This window comes from Myotis myotis, unplaced genomic scaffold, assembly GCF_014108235.1.
Source record: "Myotis myotis isolate mMyoMyo1 unplaced genomic scaffold, mMyoMyo1.p scaffold_m19_p_1, whole genome shotgun sequence".
NCBI classification, from domain to species: domain Eukaryota; kingdom Metazoa; phylum Chordata; class Mammalia; order Chiroptera; family Vespertilionidae; genus Myotis; species Myotis myotis.
Genome location: NW_023416313.1, coordinates 136858795 through 136885706, shown reverse-complemented (window position 1 = coordinate 136885706; position 26912 = coordinate 136858795). Strand labels below are relative to the sequence as shown.

The 26912-nt window shown below is 38.5% G+C and overlaps 1 protein-coding gene across 2 annotated transcripts in view; it reads left to right on the top strand.

Moving 5' to 3' along the window:
- Positions 1 to 25125, top strand: part of SRP54 (signal recognition particle 54) — a 55346-nt gene extending 30221 nt beyond the window's left edge. For both annotated transcript variants that reach the window (XM_036353136.1, XM_036353137.1), the window contains exons 5-16: positions 1348 to 1452; positions 3291 to 3357; positions 3439 to 3496; positions 7504 to 7654; positions 8697 to 8845; positions 9173 to 9273; positions 9774 to 9860; positions 10333 to 10406; positions 10622 to 10730; positions 16332 to 16502; positions 22281 to 22376; positions 24608 to 25125. In XM_036353136.1, the coding sequence (XP_036209029.1) occupies positions 1348 to 1452; positions 3291 to 3357; positions 3439 to 3496; positions 7504 to 7654; positions 8697 to 8845; positions 9173 to 9273; positions 9774 to 9860; positions 10333 to 10406; positions 10622 to 10730; positions 16332 to 16502; positions 22281 to 22376; positions 24608 to 24699 (1260 nt within the window). In that variant the 3' untranslated portion in view covers positions 24700 to 25125. The remainder of the gene's footprint in view (positions 1 to 1347; positions 1453 to 3290; positions 3358 to 3438; positions 3497 to 7503; positions 7655 to 8696; positions 8846 to 9172; positions 9274 to 9773; positions 9861 to 10332; positions 10407 to 10621; positions 10731 to 16331; positions 16503 to 22280; positions 22377 to 24607) is intronic.
- The last annotated feature ends 1787 nt before the right edge of the window (positions 25126 to 26912 follow it).

Here is a 26912-nt window from a genome sequence, read left to right as displayed (position 1 = left end):
GGGAGGGCTCTAGGGAGTGTCTGGCCCCTCTCACTCAGTCCTGATCGGCTGGACCCCAGCAGCAAGCTAACCTACCAGATGGAGCATCTGCCCCCTGGTGGTCAGTGCACGTCATAGCGAGCAGTTGAGCGGCCTTAGCATATAACACTTTGATTGGTTGAACAGACGACCAGACACTTAGCATATTGGGCTTTTTTTAAAAAATATATTTTATTGATTTTTTACAGAGAGGAATGGAGAGGGATAGAGAGTTAGAAACATCAATGAGAGAGAAACATCGATCAGCTGCCTCCTGCACACTCCCCACTGGGGATGTGCCTGCAACCAAGGTACATGCCCTTGACCGGAATCAAACCTGGGACCCTTCAGTCCGCAGGCCAACGCTCCATCCACTGAGCCAAACTGGTTAGGCTCATATTAGGCTTTTATTATATAGGACAGAGATCCATGTTTTAAGCTCCAAACAACTGACTTGCAAATGAATTAGTTTTTTTTCCAATGAACTTTAAAAATACCTCATGCTTGTTAGTTTGGGGACTATTCATGTATGAACCTTAATTTTCCACATTATCTTTTATTAACCCTCTAAATATAATTAATTTATAGAACAGTAGATCTTTGGTGTTGGAAAATTTGACATTTGACTGACTTGGAACGTCTTTCACATGTAATTTATAATTTTGCTCATATATCAACGTTTGTCAAATTGAATGTAAAGATAGGTGCTGTCTCAGTATTGTAGCCATTTGCCAACTGTGGTTATTGAGCACTCTTGTAGTATGGCTAGTCCAAATTGAGGTTTACTGTAAGTATGAAACACTTGCCAAATTTGAAGACCTACTATAGAAAAAGGGAATATAAAATATCTTAATTTTTAAGTATAGACCACATGTTGTAATGTTAATATTTTGGGTGTATTGGGTTAAATAAAATATTAAAATTAATATTGTTTTTGCTTTTTTAAATGTCACTATTAGAAATTTAAAAATTCATATGTGGCCTATATATATATTTTCATATTTCTGCAGTGCTGGTATGGATTGCTCCTTTGGCTCAAACTCAATCTCACATTTCATTCACATCCTACTTTGTCCTAAAAAATGTTTTGAGATCCTTACTCTGAATTGGTTTGGCATTATAGGCTTGCTTATGACTTCACAATGCATTATTTTAAGTTCTTAAATTTCACTATGTGTGTACAAAGGGAAATAGAGTTGTATTAGAATGGTAGAATAATGGTTTCCTTCTATACAAATGTCCTTAAATTATTTTTGCAATTTAAAAGTTTTGGGGAGAGATGCTTTGAATGTAAGCATATGTTAACCTGATTTTATTTTTGGAATGTAGCTTGTAGACCCTGGAGTTAAAGCATGGACACCTACTAAAGGAAAACAGAATGTGATAATGTTTGTTGGATTGCAAGGGAGTGGTAAAACTACCACATGTTCAAAGGTAAATTATAATTAATTTTAAAATAAACTTATAGAAAAGATAGGTTTATAAAAATCAAATTTTATGTTAAATTAGGCTTTATAGTATTGTTGCTTTTCAGATTTGTGTTACTTTATGTATCTATTATATATTTGTAATAGCTTTTTGTAGGATAAGAAAAAGTAAACCCATAGTTTCTCTTGTGATTGCTTTTTTTAAAAAAAAAAAATATATATATATATATATATTTGTTATTGATTTCAGAGAGGAAGGGAGAGGGAGAGAGAGGTAGAAACATAAATGATGAGAGAGATCATTGATCGGCCGCCTCCTTCATGCCCCCCAGTGGGGATCAAGCCCACAACCCAAGCATGTACCCTTGACCAGAATCGAACCCTGGACCCTTCAGGCCACAGGCTGATGCTCTATCCAGCCAGGGCACTTGTGATTGCTTTTTGTAAAAATGACAGATCCTATGTAATAAAAGCCTAATATGTGCCCTGACTGGTTTGGCTCAGTGGATAGAGCGTCGGCCTGCGGACTGAAGGGTCCCAGGTTCGATTCCGGTCAGGGGCGTGTACCTGGGTTGCGGGCACATCCCCAGTAGGAGATGTGCAGGAGGCAGCTGATCGATGCTTCTCTCTCATCAGTGTTTCTAACTCTCTTTCCTTCTCCCTTCCTCTCTGTAAAAAATCAATAAAATACATTTTTTTAAAAAAATACCTAATATGCAAATCAACTGAATAGAGGAACGACTGGTCACTATGACGTGCACTGACCACCGGGGGGGAAGATGCTCAATGCAGGAGCTGCCCCCTGGTGGTCAGTGTGCTCCCACAGGGGGAGTGCCACTCAGCCAGAAGCCTGGCTCACGGCTGGCGAGCGCAGCAGTGGTGGCTGGAGCCTCTCCCAACTCCGTGGCAGTGCTAAGGAGCAGCAAGCCAAGCGGTAAGGAGCAGCAAGCAGGCTGACGGTGAGGAGCTAGGGGTCCAAGACTGTGAGGGTGCAGGCCAGGCTGAGGGACCCCCTCAGTGGATGAATTTCATGTACTGGGCCTCTAGTTTCTATATAACTATGTTATTTCTTTTACCAATAAGACTTCCTGTCCTTTAAGGAGGTGAGTATATGTTTTTTAGAGGAAAAAAAGGAAAGTTTACCTTATCTCCTATGGCTCAAGACTCTCCTATTCACAGTGTCACATCCAGCATAATATAGATCTTTATTTTAAACTAGAGGCCTGGTACATGGATTCATGCACAGTGGGTTCCCTTGGCCTGGCCTGTGCCCTCCCGCAATCTGGGACCCCTCAGGAGATGTCGGATAGCCGGTTTTGGCCTGATCCCCACAGGCCCGATCCAGACAAGAGTGTCTGTCCCCTGGTGGTCAGTGCATGTCATAGCGACCAGTCATTCGATTGCTTAGGCTTTTATATATATAGATATTCTTATGCTAATTTTTAATTTATTATACCACACTTTCCTCCAGAATTGGGTGCCTCAACTTTGTTACCACCTTTAGTTTCACAAGCTTCAACTATGTTAAAGCCTAGAAAAAAAACAAAAGATTATTTCTTAGAAGAGTATGTTACTATTTTTACTTCATGGACACTAATAGTAATTAAAAATTTTACTACAGTCATTTGTTGCTTGATCATCTTATATCCTTTGAATGTGACTGTATGGCAGAATTTAAACTCTTTAGGAAAGTTACTGTATTCAAAAATTTAATAATATTACTCAGGAGAATATGGGTAGTTTTACTTAATTCCTTAAGTAAATAACTAGGATAAACAGTAAAAATTCTGTATATAATAATGTATTTTTATTGATATTACATATTTTTTAATCTTCCTTTCCCAGTTAGCTTATTATTACCAGAGGAAAGGTTGGAAGACCTGTTTGATATGTGCAGACACATTCAGAGCAGGTAATGTGTTGAAATTTAAAATTTTGTTTCCTGTAATTTTTATTTTTAAGTTTGAGAATTCATTAACTCTTTATCTCGTAGGGGCTTTTGACCAACTAAAACAGAATGCTACCAAAGCAAGAATTCCATTCTATGGAAGGTGGGTTTTTGTTTTTTATTTTGATACTCAAGTGCTTCATCTTGTCTCTTTATTTTATGTTATCTAGTCACATTTTAATATATACTAATATATACTTATAAGTTTAAATTCTTTCAGGAACAAAGTGGGACTATAATTATTAAGTTGGTAACTTTTATTACTATAACATAACTCTTCTGGCTCAACCTGATAGATGAGAGTAGAAATTGTTTAGTTTTTAATTCTGCTTTGCATGCTTATCATCCTGCCTTTGCATACTTTCTGAACTCCTCCTGCTGCTCTCTATTCCTATTGTTTCTTTTAAGATCTGTCTAAAGCACTCCTCATTTAAACACACAGTGGTGAATTCCATACTGTCTGTTGCTTTAGTACATCATTTTAAAAAGTTTGATGTTCTGCCTGGTTGGGTAGCTCAGTTGGTTAGAGTGTTGTCCCCATACACCAAGGTTGTGGGTTTGATCTCTGGTCAGGACACATACAAGAAATCAGCCAATGAATGCATAAATAAGTGGAACAACAAATATCTCTCTCTCTCTCTCTCTCTCTCTCTCTCTCTCTCCAATTTTTTTTAAAAAATTGATCATCTTAAAATGGCTTATAATCTGTATACATCTCAGATTCTGATCATTGTTACCCTTCATTTGATACATTACTGTTCAGTTAGGTAGTTTGTATATGTTAGAATGATTAATGAAAAGAAACAAGTCTAGATTGAATATAGGAGGATTTGTTTGAGAAAATAGTGTTTTTCTTAACATTATTAATGTAAGTGGTTTATGATACCTTCAGGAAGGAAGTTTGGATTTGTTTGAGAAAATAGTGTTTTTCTTAACATTATTAATGTAAGTGGTTTATAATACCTTCAAGAAGGAAGTTTAAAGAAGCTAAAATTTGAGGTAATTAAATAGTGGATATTTTTTTGTTAGTCATTACCCTCTACTTTTTGGTTGGCCAAAAAAAGCTAGTGAACTTTGGCTATATAGGCTCTTTATTTATTTATTTGTTGTTATTTTTTAATAATAATTTCTAACAAATAGATTAATGAATAATAATGGGTATTTTAATTTTAGGATAAAAACTGTTTCTCACATTGGTTTAAAAGTCAAGGGAGCCCTAGCTGGTTTGGCTCTGTGGATAGAGCATCAGCCTATGGACTGAAGGGTTCCCAGTTCAATTCCAGTCAAGAGCACATGCCTAGGTTGCAGGCTTGATCCCCAGTTGGGGGTGTGCAGGAGGCAGCCAATCAATGATCTCTCATCATTGATGTTTCTTTCTCTCTCCTCCCTTCCTCTCTGAAATCAATAAAAATATATTTTTTTAAAAAGGTCCAGGTGATAATAAAATGTTATATCTGTAAGGTTCAAAATTTGCAAATGATATAATAGCTCTGATAATTACTTGAATTTTTGACCAAAGCCAGAGTATTAATTTTTATATATATATATTTTTATTGATTTCAGAGAGGAAGGGAGAGGGAAAGAGAGAATTATTGATCGGCTGTCTCCTGCACTCCCCACACTGGGAATTGAGCCCACAACCTGGGCATGTGCCCTTGACCAGAATCAAACCCAGGACCCTTCAGTCCACAGGCCGACCTCTGTCCACTGAACCAAACCAGTTAGGGCCAGAGTATTAATTTTTAACTAGTATTCTCAATACCGTTTATTAAATAACCTCTCCTTTATTCATGTTACCTTAAAAAACATATTGGAGGGCTGAAGGGAATGGGACTAGGGAAGAACTTGAACTATATCTGCAATGTTAAATTTATATAAAGTATTTGGTGGGGGAGGTGGTAGATACAGAACTGTAATGTTATTTGTTCTATCTTTTTAAAAAAAAAACACATTATTTTAATTAAAAGTTTTAAATTAGCCGAAACCGGTTTGGCTCAGTGGATAGAGCGTCAGCCTGTGGACTAAAAGGTCCGGGTTCGATTCCGGTCAAGGGCATGTACCTGGGTTGCGGGCATATCCCCAGTAGGAGATGTGCAGGAGGCGGCTGATCCATGTTTCTCTCTCAGCGATGTTTCTAACTCTCTATCCCTCTCCCTTCCTCTCTGTAAAAAATCAATAAAATATATTTAAAAAAAAAAGTTTTAAATTAAAGAAGTGAAATCACTAATAGTTTCACTTCCCAGTTAACAGTTTTTAGCATGTCCATCTATGCTTGATTTCAATATCTTTACAAATCAAATAGATAGATAAGTAAGTAGGTAGATGGATGGGTGGATGGATGGATAGATAGATGGATAGATAGATCATTTTAAATTAAAATAGACTCTTACAGTGTTTGTACCTCGATTGCTGTGGTAGTGGTTATATGAGTTACGTAAATTTGTCAAATTAATCAAAATGAACATTTAAAATAGTGCATTTTATTATATGTAAATATGCCACTATAGAATTGATTAAAAATGGGATCTTCTGACAAGATAGTGATTATTACTGGGAGGGAGTGAGGTGCTAGTTACGTTGTTTCTTGATCTTGGTGTGTTTGCTTTGCGAAAATTCATTGAGTTGATCATTTGTGTGACTTTTCTATGTATGTTATACTTCATTAAAACAAATTCTAAGAAAATGGGATCTTAATTCTGTAACAGACAATATACTGTTTAAGATAATTCTTTTTTATGACATCATTGTATTCATTTGTATGTATGTATGTATATTATTAAGCACTTTCCTTATGAACATATCTGATCATATATCTAGTAGTAACTAATTTGTATTTTCTTTATCAACATTTTCTTGCCTATTCTAACTAGCTAATTTCCCTGGATAAATTTTAGAATTCTTTATTAAATTTCAAAATGAAAAATCACCCCAAGATTTTTATTGGAACTACATTGAAATCAGTTAATTTAGGGGAGAACTGACATCTTTACTATATTTGTATAGTTCCATTTAGGAATCTGCTATATTTTTTTTGTTAAAAAATATTTTTATGTCCATAACTAGTAATTTCCTTCATTTAAATTTCACACATACTCTTTTTTAAAAAAAATATATTTTACTGATTTTTTACAGAGAGGAAGGGAGAGGGATAGAGAGTTAGAAACATCAATGAGAGAGAAACATCGATCAGCTGCCTCCTGCACTCCCCCTACTGGGGATGTGCCCTCAACCAAGGTACATGCCCTTGACCGGAATCGAACCTGGGACCCTTGAGTCCGCAAGCTGATACTCTATCCACTGAGCCAAACTGGTTAGGGCTCACACATACTCTTATTAAGTGTATTTCCTACCTAATTTGTGTTGTTATTTTAGGGAAAAACATTTTTTTTAGATTATGTCTTTTCATTTGACAGTATTGATCTGTATAAAAAGTTGCCACTAGTCAAGAGAATACAAATTAAAATTTGATCTCATTTTTTTATTTTCAAAGTGAAACATTTTTGAAGATTGTAAAAATGTAGTGCAATAGGAATGAAATTAAATGTTGTGGAGGACATTTTTGTTTTAAAAATCAAAAGTCTAAACGGTCAGGCCAATTTATTTAAGGTCAACCTATAGAGGTGGATCATAACAATTTCAAAGAAGCAACATTAATGTGTTTCTCATTGACTATATTTTTAATACCAAGAAATTAGAAAAACCTTAAATGACCAACAGTAAGACATTTATTAATAAACGATGACATAGCTATCTGATAGAATGCTTATGCCTAAAAGTCATACTTTACAGGAACATTTAATGGTTTTTGTAATGCTTACAAAAGGGTATTAAATGGAAAAGCATGTGTGAAATACTAGATAACATAAATTCAATTACTGTGTTTTTAAAAATTGAAGGAAACACAATTTATTCAAGAAAGACATATAGCAGAATCATACAGGATTTTGTAATTGGATACCGCTTTATGCTAATCATATATCAAATTTCTATATATAATACTTATTAGATTTTATTCTTCTAAATTGAAATTGAGATCATTATGACCTTTCTATAATAGATTAAAGGAAGTTTTGGTGTTGTGGTTGTTAAATCATTGTCCATGTTAAATAGCTATACAGAAATGGATCCTGTTATCATTGCCTCTGAAGGAGTGGAGAAGTTCAAAAATGAAAATTTTGAAATTATTATTGTTGATACAAGTGGCCGTCATAAACAAGAAGACTCTTTGTTTGAAGAAATGCTTCAAGTTGCTAATGCTATAGTAAGTAGCTTCACTTTAACATTATGAAGTCTTTGGTTAAGTTAATTGTAAACCCTGATTGAGTTTATGATCTGTATAAATTATTTTTTGCCTATAAGACAGGTTCCAAGTACTTTATTTTTGTTTTGGGTACCTCTATCTGTATGAAAATAACTTTATCGTCTCTATATTAAGTATGAAATTTTCATGAGCAAGTATCAGAAAAATTCCTATCTCATTCATCTTATATAAGTGTGTATGAGAAAACAAACAAAAAATTCAGGAATGAACCTTTAATAACTGTTGCATTTCCTTTCTGTAAATACTTACATTAAGTTAGAAACATTTCTTTAGAATGTTCAAAGTGAAGCACTTAAAATATTAATCATCACTTAGTTTCTCTTTAGAATTTTGATGGAAGTAATTTGGAAAGAGGAAGCAGTTTATAGGTAATCTGTAGCACATATTATAAACCCATGTTTTGCCACTGGGTGGATTCTATAATTCTTTGCTTACTGCTTCATTATAATAAGTTTCTTTTTAGCTATGCAAATATTTTTGACCTAGTTAAGCACAGCGAAGAGAAATAGCCTCACCTATATTTTATTCAATTTGGTTTCCGTGTACACTCTTCTACTTTTTCTTTTTCTCTGATTTACTTTTGCTCTTCTTTGCCTACAGTGTTATTCTTCCAGATCTTTGTATAACTTTTTTCTGTTTATTCAGGGCTTGGCCCAAATGTTACCTCTAGAGAGGCCTTCCCTGTTTACCCTACCTAATGAAGTTTCCCTCACCTCAAAACTGATATTCTCTATCCCATTTTACTTGTACACCTATTTATTATCAGTCTCCTCTGACTAGAATGTAAGTCGCACTAGGACAAGGATTTTCTTATTCATCTCTTTGTCTTAGGACCTAATAGTGTCTAATACATAGTACTCCCTCAATAAATATTTATTGATTGGATGAATAATTATTTATAATAAATATTTTATATAGCTTCTAATGATGAAATTGCTAAAGATCAGGAAAAATATGTATCTTTTCTATTTAAATTTTCTAGCAACCTGATAACATTGTTTATGTGATGGATGCCTCCATTGGGCAGGCCTGTGAAGCCCAGGCTAAGGCTTTTAAAGATAAAGTAGATGTAGCCTCAGTTATAGTGACAAAACTTGATGGCCACGCAAAAGGAGGTGGTGCCCTCAGTGCGTAAGTATCATTGATGCTCTTGTGCTATGTCTTAGGCTTGTATGGTTTGTGTGTGTGTGTGTCTGTGTGTGTGTTTGTGTGTCTGTGTGTATGCGTGCATGAGCACATGTGCTTATTTACAGATTTCTTATTGATTATTTAAAATATATTCCAATAGTGGACCTAATGTGGTCCATGAAAGAAGTTTAAATAGAAACAAAATTTTGGAGTCCCTCTGATACATAGTTTTGTTTTAACTAGTTAAAAGAAATTTGAGCTATGTTCTCTGTCTAATTAGCTTTGAAATATACAAGAAATTTGTTTTCCTTTTATGTTTTCTTTTTGCAGAGTTGCTGCCACAAAAAGTCCGATTATTTTCATTGGTACAGGGGAACATATAGATGACTTTGAACCTTTTAAAACACAGCCTTTCATCAGCAAACTTCTTGGTATGTATGATGGTAGAATACACAGAAATCTCCAAGAAATACCATGGATCTTTAGGATTTTAATTCTGTCCACTAACTAACTAGTTCAGGAAAATCATATCCTTCTATGTTTTATCTTCCTTACCTGTAAAGTAAGGATGGTGGTTATTTGCTTCCTGTGGTTAGAGTGTTAACATGAGCTATTAGATGGCAAGTTTTTTGGAAAAGTTATAGAGCACAATACAGAAATACGTGGTTGTACTAATAGTAGTGAAAACAGCAATAAAACTTTTATAATGTCTCCAGCTGTTATAGAGAGCATGGAATTTGGAATTAAACCCTGGGTTGGCATCCCTGCTTTGTCACTTAACCTCTCTAGCTTCAGTTTTCGCACCTATAAAGTGAAATAGAAATAACAGACCTGCCTGTCTCACAGGGTTATTATGTATGTGCATGTATTTTGTGTAATGTAAAGTAAGGTATGCTATTAGTTGTTAATTTAACTTTTTTACATATTATAGGTATGGGTGACATTGAAGGACTGATAGATAAAGTCAACGAGTTGAAGTTGGATGACAATGAAGCACTTATAGAGAAGTTGAAACATGGTATATAAGGAGCCAAAAGCATTTTATCTCAGAATATCTTCTATTGCTTGCTTTTTAATAAAACTAGTATTTATTTGTTTGAAATGATAAGTCTATTACTAAAGCCAGTTCCTGAAATGTTTATTTTTTTTACATGATTTATATGCAAATCATTTTAAATTTCAGACATCTGAGCAATTTAATTTTAGTCATCCTAGTGGATATAGTTTATCTGCCTTGTTTTCAAGTGTCTTGTGTATTTTTTTATTCCATTTTCTCTGATAGAATGTAAGCTTCTCTAGGATAGGATCTGTGTATCTGTATATTCTCTATTGAATTCATTCTATGATCTTGCACATAACTGCTCAGTGACTATTTATTGATTGGATATTTTGTAAGTGTGCTTCAAGATGAACCCATAATGAAAGAAAATATTAGTTTTATGAAATGAGATGTACATTCTCTAATATATCTGACTCACATTGTATTTCAGGTCAGTTTACGTTGCGAGACATGTATGAACAATTTCAAAATATTATGAAAATGGGCCCTTTCAGCCAAATCTTGGTTAGTTATCCTAAAAAGTTTTTTTCTAACTTGTTTTGTTTTTCATTGAAATTTCTAAGAACAGATGTACTTGCTTTAATTATTTTTAATATTTGGGTAAAAATATATACTTTAAAAACTTAGTATCAATGTTAAAGCCAATAATTAAATGTCAACATTCGGAATAATTCATCTCAAGCTATTATTGATTTTATGTTTAAATATGTCTGTTTTAGGGGATGATCCCTGGTTTTGGAACAGATTTTATGAGCAAAGGAAATGAACAGGAGTCAATGGCAAGGCTAAAGAAATTAATGACGATAATGGATAGTATGAATGATCAAGGTAAGTTGGTAGATTACTTGTTCTGCATATCAGCGAGTTGAAAGTTTCACTGTGGTCTTGTGGACAGATGGAGAAAAATTGAGACTGCAAGGCTTTTGTTAGGTAGATTTGTATTTGTTTGAAAGCTCTTACTCAGAGGTTAATGATTAGTAGATAGACTTCATCATTGAGAAAAAGCTCTAGTTCCATGGAAACAACACTAGTTCTTCATGATGTTGGTAGAAAGAACTTAAAAGGGGAGCTCTATAGTCAAATAAATTTGGTGGAAGGCCAGGTTTAAAAGAAACTAATAAGTGTATTTATAAGTCTCTTCAGATCTCTAGTATGCTAATGTGAAATGATATTTACGAGAGAGGGATAGTTTAAGCAATGTTTACAAACTTATTTTGCTCTGAAACTGATTGTTCATTTTTCAGTCTTCTTAGATGAAGTACATTGCTCTATCTCTCTAATCCTTTAATATCACTGCCTTCTATATTTCAGGTCTTTTATCTGGTTCTCATTCCATTAGCATTTCTAGTCCCAAGACCCCTTTATCTTTTTACTAGTTTTTAAGCACCCTTTCTGATTCAATCCAGCATGTATATCATACATACCCTTTTTTTAAAAAAAAATATATTTTATTGCCGAAACCGGTTTGGCTCAGTGGATGGAGCGTCGGCCTGCGGACTGAGGGGTCCCGGGTTCGATTCCGGTCAAGGGCATGTACCTTGGTTGCGGGCACATCCCCAGTGGGGGGTGTGCAGGAGGCAGCTGATCGATGTTTCTCTCTCATCGATGTTTCTAACTATCTCTCTCCCTTCCTCTCTGTAAAAAATCAATAAAATATATAAATAAATAAATAAATAAATAAATAAATAAAATATATTTTATTGATTTTTTACAGAGAGGAAGGGAGAGAGATAGAGAGTTAGAAACATCGATGAGAGAGAAACATCGATCAGCTGCCTCCTGCACATCTCCTACTGGGGATGTGCCCGCAACCCAGGTACACGCCCCTGACCGGAATCGAACCTGGGACCCTTCAGTCCACAGGCCGACGCTCTATCCACTGAGCCAAACCGGTTTTGGCAACATACCCTTTTTTAAGGCTCTTTACCACTTGACCTCTGACCTCATTTACAAATAAATACATGCTTTTTTTTGTCTCTACCTCTTTCCTAAGCTCTAGGCTTTCATAGTAATTTAAATAAGATTCTGTCTTTCTTATCTCTTCTCTTCAACACTGCAAGAAGTTTTGCATACAGAATTAATAATTGCAGCCATATCTAGAGTACTTTACTGTGTCCTAGGCATTGTCCTTAGGCACTGTCCTGAGGACTTAACATATATTATTAACCCACTTAATTTTCATGGCAAATCTTAAGGGACAATTCTGGAGTCAAAATCCATTGTTATCTAGTTTTTACAGATTAGGAAACTGAGATGCAGGGAGGTTGAATAATTTCCTCAAAATCACTAGCTGGAGTGGAGCAGGTGGGCTTCAAATGCAATCATTCTTGACTCACTGGATCACCTTCTCTTTAGGTGCTCACTAAATGATAGACATCTTTGTTTTTATGTTTGAAAGTTTTCTGAGGCAAATCAGATCCAAAATGTAGTGCTTCTCCCTTGGTGAGTGACACTTCTATCTATCTCCTCAGTCACCCAGACTAGAAATGGGTCAACTTAGATTTATATCCTCGCTGATTTTTGGTTTAATGGTTGTATTGATTGTGAAGATAGAGGTATTAAAATGACAAACTTTTCTCTTTTCAATTATGTCAGTTTTGCTTTATATATTTTGAAGCTTTTTTGTTGGGTGTATACACATTTAGAATTTTTATGTCTCCTTGGTGAATAACCCTTTTACCATTATGTATGTAATGTCGTCCTTTGTTCTGAATCTACTTTGATATTAATGCAACCTCTTCAACTTTTTTTAATATGTTTTTATTGATTTCAGAGAGAGAAAGGAAGGGAGATAGAAACATCGATGAGAGAGAACCATCAATTGGCTGCCCCCTACTGGGGATTGGGCCGCAACCTGGGCTTGTGTCTTGTCCAGGAATCGAACCAGCTGCCTCTGGGTGCATGGAACAAGGCTCAACCAACTGAGCCACACCGGCCGGGCTTCAGCTTTTTTTTAATTAGTTGTTTGCATTGTGTATCCGTTTTCATCCTTTTACTTTTTAAAAAAATTTTTTTATTGATTTCAGAGAAGAAGGGAGAGAGAGAGATAGAAACATCAATGATGAGAGAGAATCATTGATCGGCTGCCACCTGCATGCCCTCTTACTGGGGATCTAGCCTGCAACCCAGATATGTGCCCTGATGGGAAATCAAACCATGACCTCCTGGTTCATAGATCGACCCTCAACCACTGAGCCATGCCGGCTGGGTCCATCTTTTTATTTTTAACTTACCTATATCAAATTTTTAAAAATATATCTTTATTGTTGGAAGTATTACAGATGTCCTCTTTTTTCCCCCATTGACCCTTTCTAGCCCACTCCCACCCCCCCCTCCTCCGCCCCAGGCTTTCACCATACTTGTCTGTGTCCTTGGGTTATGTATATCCTATCTAATAAAAGAGTAATATGCAAATTAACCGTCACTCTGTCACAAAGATGGCGGCGCCCATAGCCACAAGATGGCAGCGCCCAGTTCCCTCAGCCCTGCTGCTGGAGTGTTTGGGCCTGTCGGCCTGGCCAAGGGTTGCGAGGACCAAGCGGAGAGGTGGGTTCCGCCCACTCCGGTAGAGGATCAAGCATCACTGCTCTGCCACCTCTGGAGTGTCTGAGGCCAGCAGGGCCTGCTTGGCCGTTGCCGCAGTGACCCACGAGCAGGCAAGCGCGGCCCACAGACAGCACCCAGCAGGGCCTGCTTGCTCATCCAAGCGGTGTGGAGCAGGCAGACCCCGCAGAGAGCAGAGAACCAAGGGGAGCAGGCCCAAGCCATCAGTAGGACATCCCCTGAGGGCTCCCGGATTGGAGAGTGTGCAGGTCAGGCTGAGGGACCTTCCCCCCCCCCGCCCCCATGAATTTCGTGCACCGGGCTTCTAGTATACATATAAGTTATTTGGTTAATCTCTTCCTACCATCCATTCACCTCTGCCTTCCCTCTGAGCTTCATCAGTCTTTTTCCATGTTTCTATGTCTCTAGATCTGTTTAGTTCATCAGTTTACTTTGTTCTTTATATTCTACATATGAGTGAGATCATGTGATACTTGTCTTTCTCTGACTGGCTTATTTCACTTAGCATAGTACTCCAGGTCCCTCCAGGGTGTCATATTTAAAGTGAGTTTTAGCCCTAACCGGTTTGGCTCAGTGGCTAGAGTGTCAGCCTGTGGACTCAAGGGTCCCAGGTTCGATTCTGGTCAAGGGCATGTACCTTGGTTGCGGGCACATCCCCAGTAGGGGATGTGCAGGAGGCGGCTGATCGATGTTTCTCTCTCATCGACGTTTCTGACTCTCTATCCCTCTCCCTTCCTCTCTGTGAAAAATCAATAAAATATATTTAAAAACAATAAATAAAAAAATAAAGTGAGTTTTATATCAACAGCATGTATTTGGGTGGTTTATCTGTTAATACATTCTGATGATCTCTTTTAAACTAATATATTGTTTATATATTAGGATTTATTTCTAATTTTGTTTGTTCCCTCTGATTTTGTTCTTCTGCTTTCTCTTTTCTATGTGCCTATGGGTTATTTGAACATTATTTAAATTACCTACAGTGTTATTGAGTATATCTCTGAATATTTTCTTAGTGATTGCTCTAAGTATTACACTATACATACATATTTAACTTACCACGGCTACTTGTATCAATGTTTTACCACTTCAAGTGGAATATAGAAACCTTAACATCACCTTAGATTTTAGTGAGTTCTACTTCCTAAATATTTCTCATATATTCCCTGTTTTCTTTGCCTCTATATCCCCTTCATAGCTACATTAGCCTCCCTAACATTTCCCTTTCTATTTTTTCACTCCTCTTTTCAATTTTTCTTCCTCATTGCCACAGAATAGTTTTTCTAAACATAATAGTTCTGGGCTCAAATCTTTCAATTGTTCTTTATTGTCTTCATGATGAATTTCAAACTCCTAAGCTTGGCATACAAGTTCTGTTATAACTTGCTCTTACCTTACTTTTACAACGTCTTAAATCTCTCAGCTCTTACCCATGCTTGATTTATTCTACACATAGTTATTACTGTAGGAATCTATGTTCTACTTCCTAGAATGTCCCCTTCTCCTTTCTCTTCTGTACTTACCTCATACTTGTCCTTCAGGACTACTCAGTTAAAATGAAACCACCACATGGACTCTTCCTGACTTCCTTTCTTCTTTAAATTATGTCTCCTTCTGCTATTTGCTTAACTCTGTCATATTGCTTACCATGATGTGCTGTTATTAGCTTATCTTCTTTCTCTCACTTTGTTTGAGCTCTTGAAAGAAATATGATACACATTTCCTAAATATTTAATAGTGAAGATGTGGCTTAAAATCTGCATTTATGAAATGAATTTAGAAGTTTTAAGGAACTATGAGCTTATTATGTGACAATATAATAATTGTATTGTATTGGTAATCAGACTTCATCTGGATTTCAGTTTACTTCTGGACAGAATGCTTAGAGTGCATAGACAAATTAGAAGTTGTATTTAGAAAATCAGGATGATAAATGGAGTTCTAAAGAGTTGGATATTTGTTATCTAGAGAAAATTCATAGGTCACACGTGGCTCTCAAATATTTGAAAGACTTATTCTTTGTGCCTGCTGAGGAGACATTTTTGCAAATGGGAAGAAATACCAGGAAAACATATTTCATTTTAATATGTAAAAAGATATTTTATAATTACAGAAATAATAGAATGGTACAGATTGCCTTATGTTAGATAGTGGGTTATCTCTCCTGGGGATATGAAGGCCAAGGCTAGATGACCACCTATTGGGGGATGTTGTAGAGAGAATGCAGGCATAATAGAAAAGCCATTTCATTTCTGAGATTTTATGCAACTAATACCAGAAGAAATGTGCCTCATATTCTAAGAGTTATCAAAACACTGAAGCAAATTAACTCATTCTTTATGTTACAGAAAGGATTAAAATACTAGTAGTAATTACTTGATAATAGAAAATATAACAATTATTCTGTTAATATAGGCAGATCTACCTACTTTTGCTTGCTTATATGCCTAAATTTATGACTTAAAGGTTAATGGCATTTAGAGCTAAGGTGAGCACTTTTGTTCTTTTTTGAAATATACCTTTTAGCTCTGATACATGCTCTGAGGAGCAGTTAGATATGAGATATGGAAAGGATGGACATGCATTTCAAAGGTTTTCAGAATGTTCTATTTTACTTAAACTGTAGGGAAGTACATATTAGTTTTTTTGTTTTCTATATAGCTTATGAATATAAATTTCTTTGTAATATATTCCATGTTTAACTTTTAATAATCAGGTAAACAAGGCTGATAACATTTGTTAAATCTGGTTGTGGTTTGTCCATTATAATTATTTTTATGTGTGTAAGATATTTGCATATAACTGCTTTGATAATGAAAATTAATGGTATGTAAGTGAAAGTAATGGACCCTTCCTTGCCTGCAGAACTTGACAGTACAGATGGTGCCAAGGTTTTTAGTAAGCAACCAGGAAGAATCCAGAGAGTAGCAAGAGGATCAGGTGTGTCAACAAGAGACGTTCAAGAACTTTTGACACAATATACCAAATTTGCACAAATGGTAAAAAAGATGGGAGGTATCAAAGGACTTTTCAAAGGTAAGGAAAATAGGCTCGTCATTTTAGTTAACACACTGAAAGGAAAGAAAGTAAAAATTAAAGCCAGAAATACTGCCAGTATTAGAAAATATTTGCTAAATTTCGTGTTATATTTAAGTATTACTAGGTTCATAATGTGATTTCTGATTTATCTGTTTTCATATTTAAGGTAATAAACACTCAGATTTTTTTTAAACTTAATGAACTTATTTTTTGAAATGTAATATATATTAAAGAAAATGTAGAGAATATAAGATAAGTTTTAAAATACCCATTATCTTTACTCCCCAGAGAATTTCATGGGTCCTATTCCAAATAATATTTGCTATAACTTGTGTTTTCTTTTGATACATTGTGACTGTTTCCATATTGTCAAATTTTCTTCAAAATATAACTTTTTAACCACTGCATACTATTCCAATTGAGCATATATCTTTGTTTAATGCAGTGCTTCTTCGTTGGATATTTAGGCTGATTCATCTGCTTCTCTATCAATATCACCTTTTGTATCAGTTTCTGTGCCATCTTCCATGAGCCAAGGGATTTTTGTTTGTTTGATTAGAAACAGTAGATGCTGAATAAATTTTGTAATAATTTCATATTTCCAATTTAGTGGTCAAATGTTTTTCAATATATGTTTTTTAGATTACTAATAAAGCTTAACTTACCTGTGCATTTACTGGTTTGAATTTCCGTTGTGAATCACCTCTTAGGTTAGCTGTTGTTTCTTTTTTGTTTTTGTTATAGCTTTGTAATAACTCTTTAAAATCCTTGGTTTATATCTGCAAATATTTTCCCAGTTTTTTATTTGTCTTTAATATATATTTATATACATATATATGTATGTATGTATATATATATTTTTTTGTTAATCCTTGCCCGAGGATATTTTTTCCATTGATTTTTAAAAAATACATTTTGTTGATTTTTTACAGAGAGGAAGGGAGAGGGATAGAGAGTTAGAAACATCGATGAGAGAAAAGCATTGATCAGCTGCCTCCTGCACACCCCCTACTGGGGATGTGCCTGCAACCAAGGTACATGCCCTTGACCGGAATCGAACCTGGGACCCTTCAGTCCCCAGGCCGATGCTCTATCCACTGAGCCAAACCGGCTAGGGCTCCATTGATTTTTAGAGAGAGTGGAAGGGAAGGGGAGAGAGAAAGAGAGAAACATCGATCACATCGATCACATCGATTGGTTGCCTCCCGCAGGGTTCCCTTACCGTGCTGGAGATCAAGCCTGCAATTGAGGCATGTGCCCTTGACTGGAATCCAACCCATGACCCTTCAGTGCAGGCCACCACTCTAACCACTGAGCAAAATCAGCAAGGGATGTGTGTGTGTGTGTGTGTGTGTGTGTGTGTGTGTGTGTGTGTATTAATCCTCACCCAAGGATATTTTTCCAGTACTTTTTAGAGATAGTGGAAGAGAGAGAGAAAGACAGAAAGAAATATCCATGTGAGAGGAACACATTGATTGGTTGCCTCCTGCACATGCCCCAACCAGGGCCAGGCCAGGGAGGAGGAGCCTGCAATGGAGGTACATGTGCCCCTTGACCCGAATCTAGCCCAGGACCCTTCGGTCTGCAGTTCGACAAACCGACTAGGGCTATTTACATTTTTAAGTGAATAATTTTCATTTTAAATGTAGTCAAGGCTATTTATCATTTTCTTTTATTTCTTTTATGCTCATAAAAGTTTTCTCCATGTTGACGCAACAGTAGTCAGCTATATTTTCTACTCATTTTGTTTTTATTTAAATGTTAGGTTTTACTTTTTGTTCCATCTGAAATTTATTTTGCTCTGTATTGTGTAAAGTTAAAAAAAAAAAATAAGTTTGTTTTTCCAAAGAGTTAATTAACTGTCCCAGCCCTCTCAATTTTTTTCTATATTATAAACACTATTAAAGTGAGTTTATTCTTTCAAAAAATATTTTTAAATATATTTTTGTTGATTTCAGAGAGGAAGGGAGAGGGAAGGAGAGACAGAAACATCAATGATGAGAGAGAATCATTGATTGTCTTCCTCCTGCACACCCCCTACTAGGGATCAAGCCCACTACCTGGGCATGTGCCCTTGACTGGAATCGAACCCAGGACCCTCAGTCTGTAGGCTGACACTCTGTCCATGGAGCCAAACTGGCTAGAGCCCTAGGTTCTCTTTTGTGCCAAGGGAAAAAAATTAGACAAACATGTTTAAAATTGGTTATAATTCCTAACATCACATGCTATTTCAGATAGTGATTAATAAACACGTGTCAGTTTAACATCTTTCCTAAACCCTGGCTGTTGTTGATAGAACTACTGCAGATCCATCAACCAGATCTTTTTTTTTTTTTTAATTAAATCTTTATTGTTCAGATTATTACATTTGTTCCTCTTTTTTTTCCCCCCATAACTCCCCTCCTCCCAGTTCCCGCCCCACCCTCCGCCCTCACTCCCCACCCACTGTCTTCATCCATAGGTGCACGATTTTTGTCCAGCCTCTTCCCGCATCTCCCACACCCCTTTCCCCCCCAGGAATAGTCAGTCCATTCCCTTTCTATGTCCCTGATTCTATTATAATCAACAGTTCATTCTGTTCATCAGATTATTTATTCACTTGATTCTTAGATTCACTTGTTGATAGATGCATATTTGTTGTTCATAATTTGTATCTTTACCTTTTTCTTCCTCTTCCTCTTCTTAAAGGATACCTTTCAGCATTTCATATAATCCTGGTTTGGTGGTGATGAACTCCTTTAGCTTTTCCTTATCTGTGAAGCTCTTTATCTGACCTTCAATTCTGAATGATAGCTTTGCTGGATAAAGTAATCTTGGTTGTAGGTTCTTGGTATTCATCACTTTGAATATTTCTTGCCATTCCCTTCTGGCCTGCAAAGTTTCTGTTGAGAAATCAGCTGACAGTCGTATGGGTATTCCCTTGTAGGTAACTGAGTTTCTTTCTCTTGCTGTTTTTAAGATTCTCTCTTTATCTTTTGCTCTTGGCATTTTAATTATGATGTGTCTTGGTGTGGTCCTCTTTGGATTCCTTTTGTTTGGGGTTCTCCGCGCTTCTTGGACCTGTAAGTCCATTTCTTTCACCAGGTGGGGGGAGTTTTCTGTCATTATTTCTTCAAATAGGTTTTCAATATCTTGCTCTCTCTCATCTTCTGGCACCCCTATAATTCTGATGTTGGTACGCTTGAAGCTGTCCCAGAGGCTCCTTACACTATCTTCGTATTTTCAGATTCTTTTTTCATTTTGCTTTTCCGGTTGGGTGTTTTTTGCTTCCTCGCATTTCAAATCATTGACTTGATTCTTGCGCTCCTCTGGTCTGCTGTCGGGAGTCTGTATAATATTCGTTATTTCAGTCCGTGTATGCTTAATTTCTAGTTGGTTCCCCAATATAAGATCGAGGGTCTCATTAGTTTTCTTGTAGATCTCATTAAGTTTATTGGCGGCTTCTAAACAGTTCTTGAGAGACCTTAAAAGTGTGGTTCTGAACTCTATATCTTCCATTGACAATTTTGTCCTGTTTCTTTGTCTCCGCATTTTGTTATGCTTCCTTGGTGCACCCCCTAGTGGTCTTTGTTCGAAGTCTTATAGTTAAATCTTGATTGTTGTAGCTAATTCCAGGGAGGGTTTGACCTCCAGGCCAAGTGGCTATGAGAATCAGCTGTGTCAGCAGTGAGAGAACTTCTGTCCTCTAGGGAGGTCCTAATCTAGCCTTTGCCTGAGGCTATCCGGCAAATGCCTCTGTGCAGGGCTTGGGCGGGGCGGGTCGAACAGGATCAACAGGGTGGGCCGGAGAGAGCAGTTATGGCGGCTCTCAGTCCTGTCCCCAGGGGCTCTGCCTCTCTGAGTCCCAGCACCCGCTGCAAAGCTCGGAGAGAAAGCTGCACTCCCTCCGACCGAAGCCAGACAGTCCCGCTTCTCCTGTTTGAGTCTGGGTCCCTAAAGACTCGCCCGGATCTGGAGCTCAGAGTCTGCGACTCCCTCCCGATTGAAAACGCCAACCGCGCCCTCCGCCGCCAGCCGCTCCGTGCACTCCGCACCTCAGAATTTGACTTCAGCACTGCGCCTCCTCTGAGTGTCCGTATGCGTTTCTCTTTCCTCCTAGTTGTAGGACTTCCACTCAGCCAGCGTTCCTGTGGTTCTGGGTGATGTCCCTTCCGTTTTTTGGTTTCACTTTTGAAGTCCATCAACCAGATCTTATCTAAGCATTGATTACTCAGTAAAGGCAAAGCCAAGATGAAATGGGCATTGGATATGGGGCACATCTTTGTCACACCATAAGTTTTAAACCCTGAAGAACAGACTCTTCTGACAAATCACAAAATGAACGTAGAATTTACATATTGCATAGATTTAATTGTTTTTCACAGATTTTATTATGTTTTATAAAAACATCTGTTTTATTCATAGATCTTAGTTCATATAATTTACTCAGATTAGCCAGCTTTGACTAGAGAATCAGGGGCAGCTTTGATTTTCATTTTCCTAAATGCTCCTATGAAGTAAATTTGCTGAAGCAGTATTATTTATTCATTGCTGTTGTATTGATCTCTCTTGCTTTCTGTCTCTTAAACACAGCAGCTATTCTCTAAAGCAAGCATGTCAAACAAAGGCTAACACGGGCCATATAAACAAGGTTTAAGTTTATGTGGGCCGCAAAAAAACAAAAGCTTCAATTTTCATAAACATAGGTTTATTTCAGTAGAGATATGCTAAATACAAATGAGTAATCATTAACATAAAATAATAGAACATTTTAATAAAAATTAATATTTTTTCTTGAACGTTAACCTACCAGACACTGAATAACTGCACAAATTAATAAGCGTAATGCAAATCTATTTTTATTACTCTTCGAAGGCGAAATATTTTCTTTTGCGCACACCAATTGGCTGCTAAATTATTTGCTGCTAGTATTAGTGGAGAGAAATGGTGCGCCTGCGAGTAAGGCGCGTAAGGGAAATGAATACAACACAATTATAGTAATTAGTCATTTGCAAGCATTGTAGTTTGTTAATAATTATGTATAACAGGATATTGTAAAAATTGTTACGAAATTTTTATTGAAACGTTTCTTACCATTATATTGGCTGGGCCACAAAAATATTCATTGTCGGCCATGAGTTTGACATGCTTGCTCTAAAGGAAACCTCTTATCCTGCCCCAGAGTGCTTCTCTTTCATTGGCTGCTTCTTTTCCTGTGGAGTTTTGACTGTGTGTGTGGCAATTCATTGATAAATGGAGTTGGGTTATTTGTCTTACTATTCTCTGAAGCTTCTTGCTATTTTTAATAGTTTCTTAGATATATAAAAAATTTCATATTTTCTCAGATTCAGTCTTTCATATTCATTTATCAGTATCCAGACTCTTTCCAGATTAATCCCTATCTAAAAACACAGTTTTTTGTTCAGCATTCTCCCATATCACTCTAAAAATAGTTTATATTAATAGCCACTGGATAGTTTTGCTTATAGTGGATCACAGGTATAACTAAAAGTACTAAGAAAAATCTTAGCCCTGAAGAAAGTATCTTAAATATTTAATATAGAATTTCACTTATACTTTCTCAAAGGTATATATGTAATTGAGATAAAAATTAGAAGGGAATATATATATATATATATATAGAGAGAGAGAGAGAGAGAGAGAGAGAGGTGATTGTGTTAGAGTGATAAGATTATAGGTGATTTTTTTTTCTTTTTATTTACTCAATTTATTAAACTCTATGATATCCTGATTGTATTACATTCTATATTGACTCAAAACCTTTTTTATTTTCAGGTGGTGACATGTCTAAGAATGTAAGCCAGTCACAGATGGCAAAATTGAATCAACAAATGGCCAAAATGATGGATCCAAGAGTTCTTCATCACATGGGTAAATACAAAGTTATTGTCAGTTGTTAAGGGTTGAGTTTTAATAAGCCTTCTGTTGGTGATATTGTGAAAATCTGTTCAACAGATATGTGATTTTAGGAAAATGACCATCTGAATTCTAAGTTGAATAGTTGTAATAGTGCCTATGTAAGCTGAAGTTTTATTCACTTCTCTGCTGCCATCTGTGTGATATTTGAGCAAGCTACTTAATCATCTTTTTTTTCATGTTTTTATAGATTTCAGAGAGAGGAAGGGAGAGGGAGAGAGGGATAGAAACATCAATAATGAGAGAGAATCATTAATTGGCTGCCTCCTGCATGCCCCCCCACAGGGGATTGAGCCCACAACTCATATGTACCCTGACCGGGAATTGAACCATGATCTCCTGGTTCATAGGTCAGCGCACAACCTCTGAGCCACACTGGTCAGGCAATAAAAGGTTAATTCTTTCTGTAAGTCCTTATGAAATAACTTTCTGCCCTCCCAAATTGATTATAATTTACAGTAAGACTCTTTTGGACTTCCCAGAAATTAAAATTTTTTGTTTAGATTCTTTTGCTTCTTACTGTATAACAGACACTCATTTCTAAGGTTTTTCAGTTATTATTTATTTCTCACCACTTGATGAGATAGATTCTTCATTCTCTTTTATAGATAAGGACTAGAGGCCCGGTGCACAAAAATTTGTGCACTCGGGGAGGAGGGGGGGTCCCTCAGCCCGGCCTGTGCCCTCTCGCAGTCTGGGACCCCTTGGGAGATAACGACCTGCTGGCTTAGGCCTGCTCCCGGGTGGCAGAGGGCAGGCCCAATCCCTAGGTGCAGCCCCTGGTCGGGCTCAGAGCAGGGCTGATTGGGGAATTGGGGCGCCGCCCCCTGTCATGCACAGAGCAGGGCAGATTGGGAGGTTGCGATGCCACCCTCAGTCATGCTCAGGGTAGGGCCGATTGGGGGGTTGGGCACCGCCCCCTGTCACACTCAAGGCAGGGTCGATGGGGAGGTTGCAGCGCCACCCCCTGCCACGCACAGAGCAGGGCCTATCGGGGGGTTGGGGCTTCGTAACCTGTCATGCACAGAGCAGGGCCAATCAGGGGGTTGGGGAGCTCCCCCCTGTCACTCATAGAGTAGGGCCAATAGGGGAGTTGGGGCACCGCCCCCTGTCACACACAGAACCGCAGGGCGATCAGGGTTGGGGAGATCCCCCCTATCAGGCACAGAGCAGGGCTGATCAGGGGGTTGGGGCGCCTTCCCCTGTCACGAACAGAGCAGGGCGGATAGGGAGGTTGTGGCCCCACCCCCTGTCACACACAGAGCCGCAGGGCGATCAGGGGGTTTGGGTGCTGCCCCCTGTCACGCTGATCCCGGTGCCGGGAGGCCTCGCGGCTCCACTGATCCCAGTGCTGGGAGGCATATTACCCTTTTACTATATAGGATAGAGGCCTGGTGCATGGGTGGGGCTGGCTGGTTTGCCCTGAAGGGTGTCCTGGATCAGGGTGGAGGTCCCCACTGGGGTGCCTGGCCAGCCTGGGTGAGGGGATGATGACTGTTTGCAGCTGGTCACACACCCTTCAGTGTGGGGGTCCCCACTGGGGTGCCTGGCCAGTCTGGGTGAGGGGCTGATGGCTGTTTTCAGGCTGGCGGGTGACTGAAGCTCCCAATTGCTCCTTTTTTTCTTTTTTTTTTTTTTATTCTGGGCCAGCTTTAGCTCTGGCTCCAGCTCTTAAGGCCTCTGCTGCTGAAAGCAGGTATCTGGTTTGTTTGGGTTCTATAATCGAAACAATGTATAACTCCAGCTCTGAGATCCCGGGCTCGCTGAAAGCAGTTTTCTGGGGTTTTGTTTAGCTTCTATATTTGTTACAATGTTTCTTAAACTGCAAGCTCAGAGGTCGGCAAGGCAGGCAGGGAACGTTGGTTTCCTCCGTCACTGAAGCAAGCAAGCCTCATGTAAGTTTCAAGCTGCCTGGCTGCCAGCCGCCATCTTGGCTGGCAGTTAATTTGCATATCTCGCTGATTAGCCAGTGGGAAGGGTAGCGGTCATATGCTAATTACCATGTTTCTCTTTTATTAGATAGGATACTGGTGAATATACAAAGTTTGAATTGATATGTTCTTTAAGGCTGATGACCAAATTGCAGTCAGAACCCAGTATATTTTTAGGGAATTAAAGTACTTATTAGGCAAAAGTAACAAATGTTTCAAGGTCTACTTAATAATCTGATTATTCTTTCTCTCTAGGTGGTATGGCAGGACTTCAGTCAATGATGAGGCAATTTCAACAGGGTGCTGCTGGAAATATGAAAGGCATGATGGGATTCAATAATATGTAAAGAAGATGCCTTAATATAAACTGACTCAGCCGATTACATTATTTGCTGAAACCTCAGAGTTTCCTCTTTTTGCAAATGGGGAAAAAGTATTTTTCTTGCCTGTCTTGCCCTTTTTCTTTTCTCTTCTCATCGTTTCCCCCCCCCCCCCCTTTTCTTCCTTCCTTCCTTCCTTCTTTCCTCCTTCCCTTTGATATCAGGGAGGAATATGTGATTTTTGTGGAAATCATATTTTGCTTTAGATTTTCTTCTGTCAGTTTTTACCATCATAACACTTAAGTTAAACAAATCATGATGTAAAATTTTAGTACTTGAGTTTTTAATTGTTTCAAAGGCCAAGCATTACATTTGTAAACAGTCCTGGTCAGTAGTTACATAATTTCTCAATAAAAGTGCTATAAAATAAACTTCAAAGTTGTTATAAGTTAAGGGTTTGTTAACTTTCTTTATGCTTTAAAATTATCAGTGCATCACTTTAGACAGACAGAAAAATCAATAATATCTCTATGTCATTTAAAGCTATCCTTGGAAGTATACCTTTAATGGGAAATATGGTAGAATGTCATAACCATTAGTACTAGAAATTTTTGTTTAATTTAGAAAAATTAAGATAATTTTGCCATAGAAAATCTTACTGCTGCCATTTAAATTTAAATTTTGAATGTGGTTATAATTTATAATATAATGTTTTGTATATAACGACTTTTTTATCTCATATTTTTGAAGCCTTAATTGCAATATTTGATATTTTTGAAAAGCCAATTTTGTTTCTTACATACCAAAAGTGAGCTTGAAGAAATTGATATACTTAGATGACAATAGCTAATGTATAGACCTTCTAATGGAAAAGAATCCTATATAATAAAAGGCTAATATGCAAATAGACCAAACAGTGGAACAACTGAATAACCGGTTGGTATGACATGCGCTGACCACCAAGGGGTGTGTGCAGGTCATGGCAGGCATTGGCCATGGTGGGATAGTGGAGCAAGTGAGCGGGGGTGCCAGACCAAGGCAGGGTGCCAGTCGCTGTCATTGGGGCAAGCCTCTGGTGGTTACTGAAAATTCTTTGTTCCCAAGCGCCACAGTCCCACCCGGCACTCGCACCTGCTGCCAGTGCCGGCTCCACTCACACCCACTGCCAGCACTGGCCCAGCTCACACCCGCAGCCAGTGCCAGAGCTGCTGCTCACACCCACTACTGGTGCCCGGCGCCAGTCCTAATCACTCGGCACCATCAGTGGGTGCGAGCAGCGGCTGCCGGCCCTGATCGCCCCTGAGGGCTTCTCCACCTCCCCCTGCTCCTGGGGGCAATCAGACAGCAGCTGCCACTCGCACCTGCTGCCAGCGCCAGCCCTGCTTGCACCTGCTGCTGGCACCGGCACCAATCACTCCACGCCATCAGCGGGTGTGAGCATGAGCATGCGAGCGCTGTCAGCGTGGAAGCGGCAGTGGCGGGAGTGGGGCTGCCAGCAGACAGGACCAGGGTCTGCAGCGGGAGGGGTCAGTGGGGGAAGCAGAGGATGGGCTGAGACCCACCCCTGTGCCTACTACCACAGCCTCGCGGCCCACAGTTCCTTTCAAGGTGCACAAATTTGTGCACTGGGCCGCTAGTCTCTATATATAAAAGCCTAAGCAACTGGTCAACCCAACGACCCAACCAGTTGACTCATCACTATGATGTGCACTGACCACCAGGGGGAAGACACTCAACACAGGAGCTCTCCCCAGTAGTCAGTGCGCTCCCATAGCCTGGACCACCAGCCTGGCGGCAGCCACTCACTCCCTCAGTAGTCCTGCAGGTCCAATCTCTGGAGAACAGGCCAGGCACTGATGGGCCAGCGCCATCAGCACGATCCTGACAGCACCACTGACCTTCTGGAAGTTGGCCTCAGGCACTGCAGCTGCTTCCCCTCCCTAGATGCTCTGCAAGGAAGAAACAATATAAAAACAGCCACCAGGTGGCTCCTGACAACTGGCGTGAACATCAGCGGGATGAATCTGGATCCAGGGCCAGCAGGGGCATCCCACCACTCACCCACCTGCCCAGAGGGCTGATCGTATTCCAGCACCCCCACCCCCACCCCCAACCCCCTGGGGATGGGCACCAGACGCAGGGCTCACAGCTGGCGAGCACTACTACAGTGATGCAAGCCTCTCCTGATTGGGACTGACTGGACGCGAGCCCTTGGCAGGCACAGTGGGGGCCAGGATGAA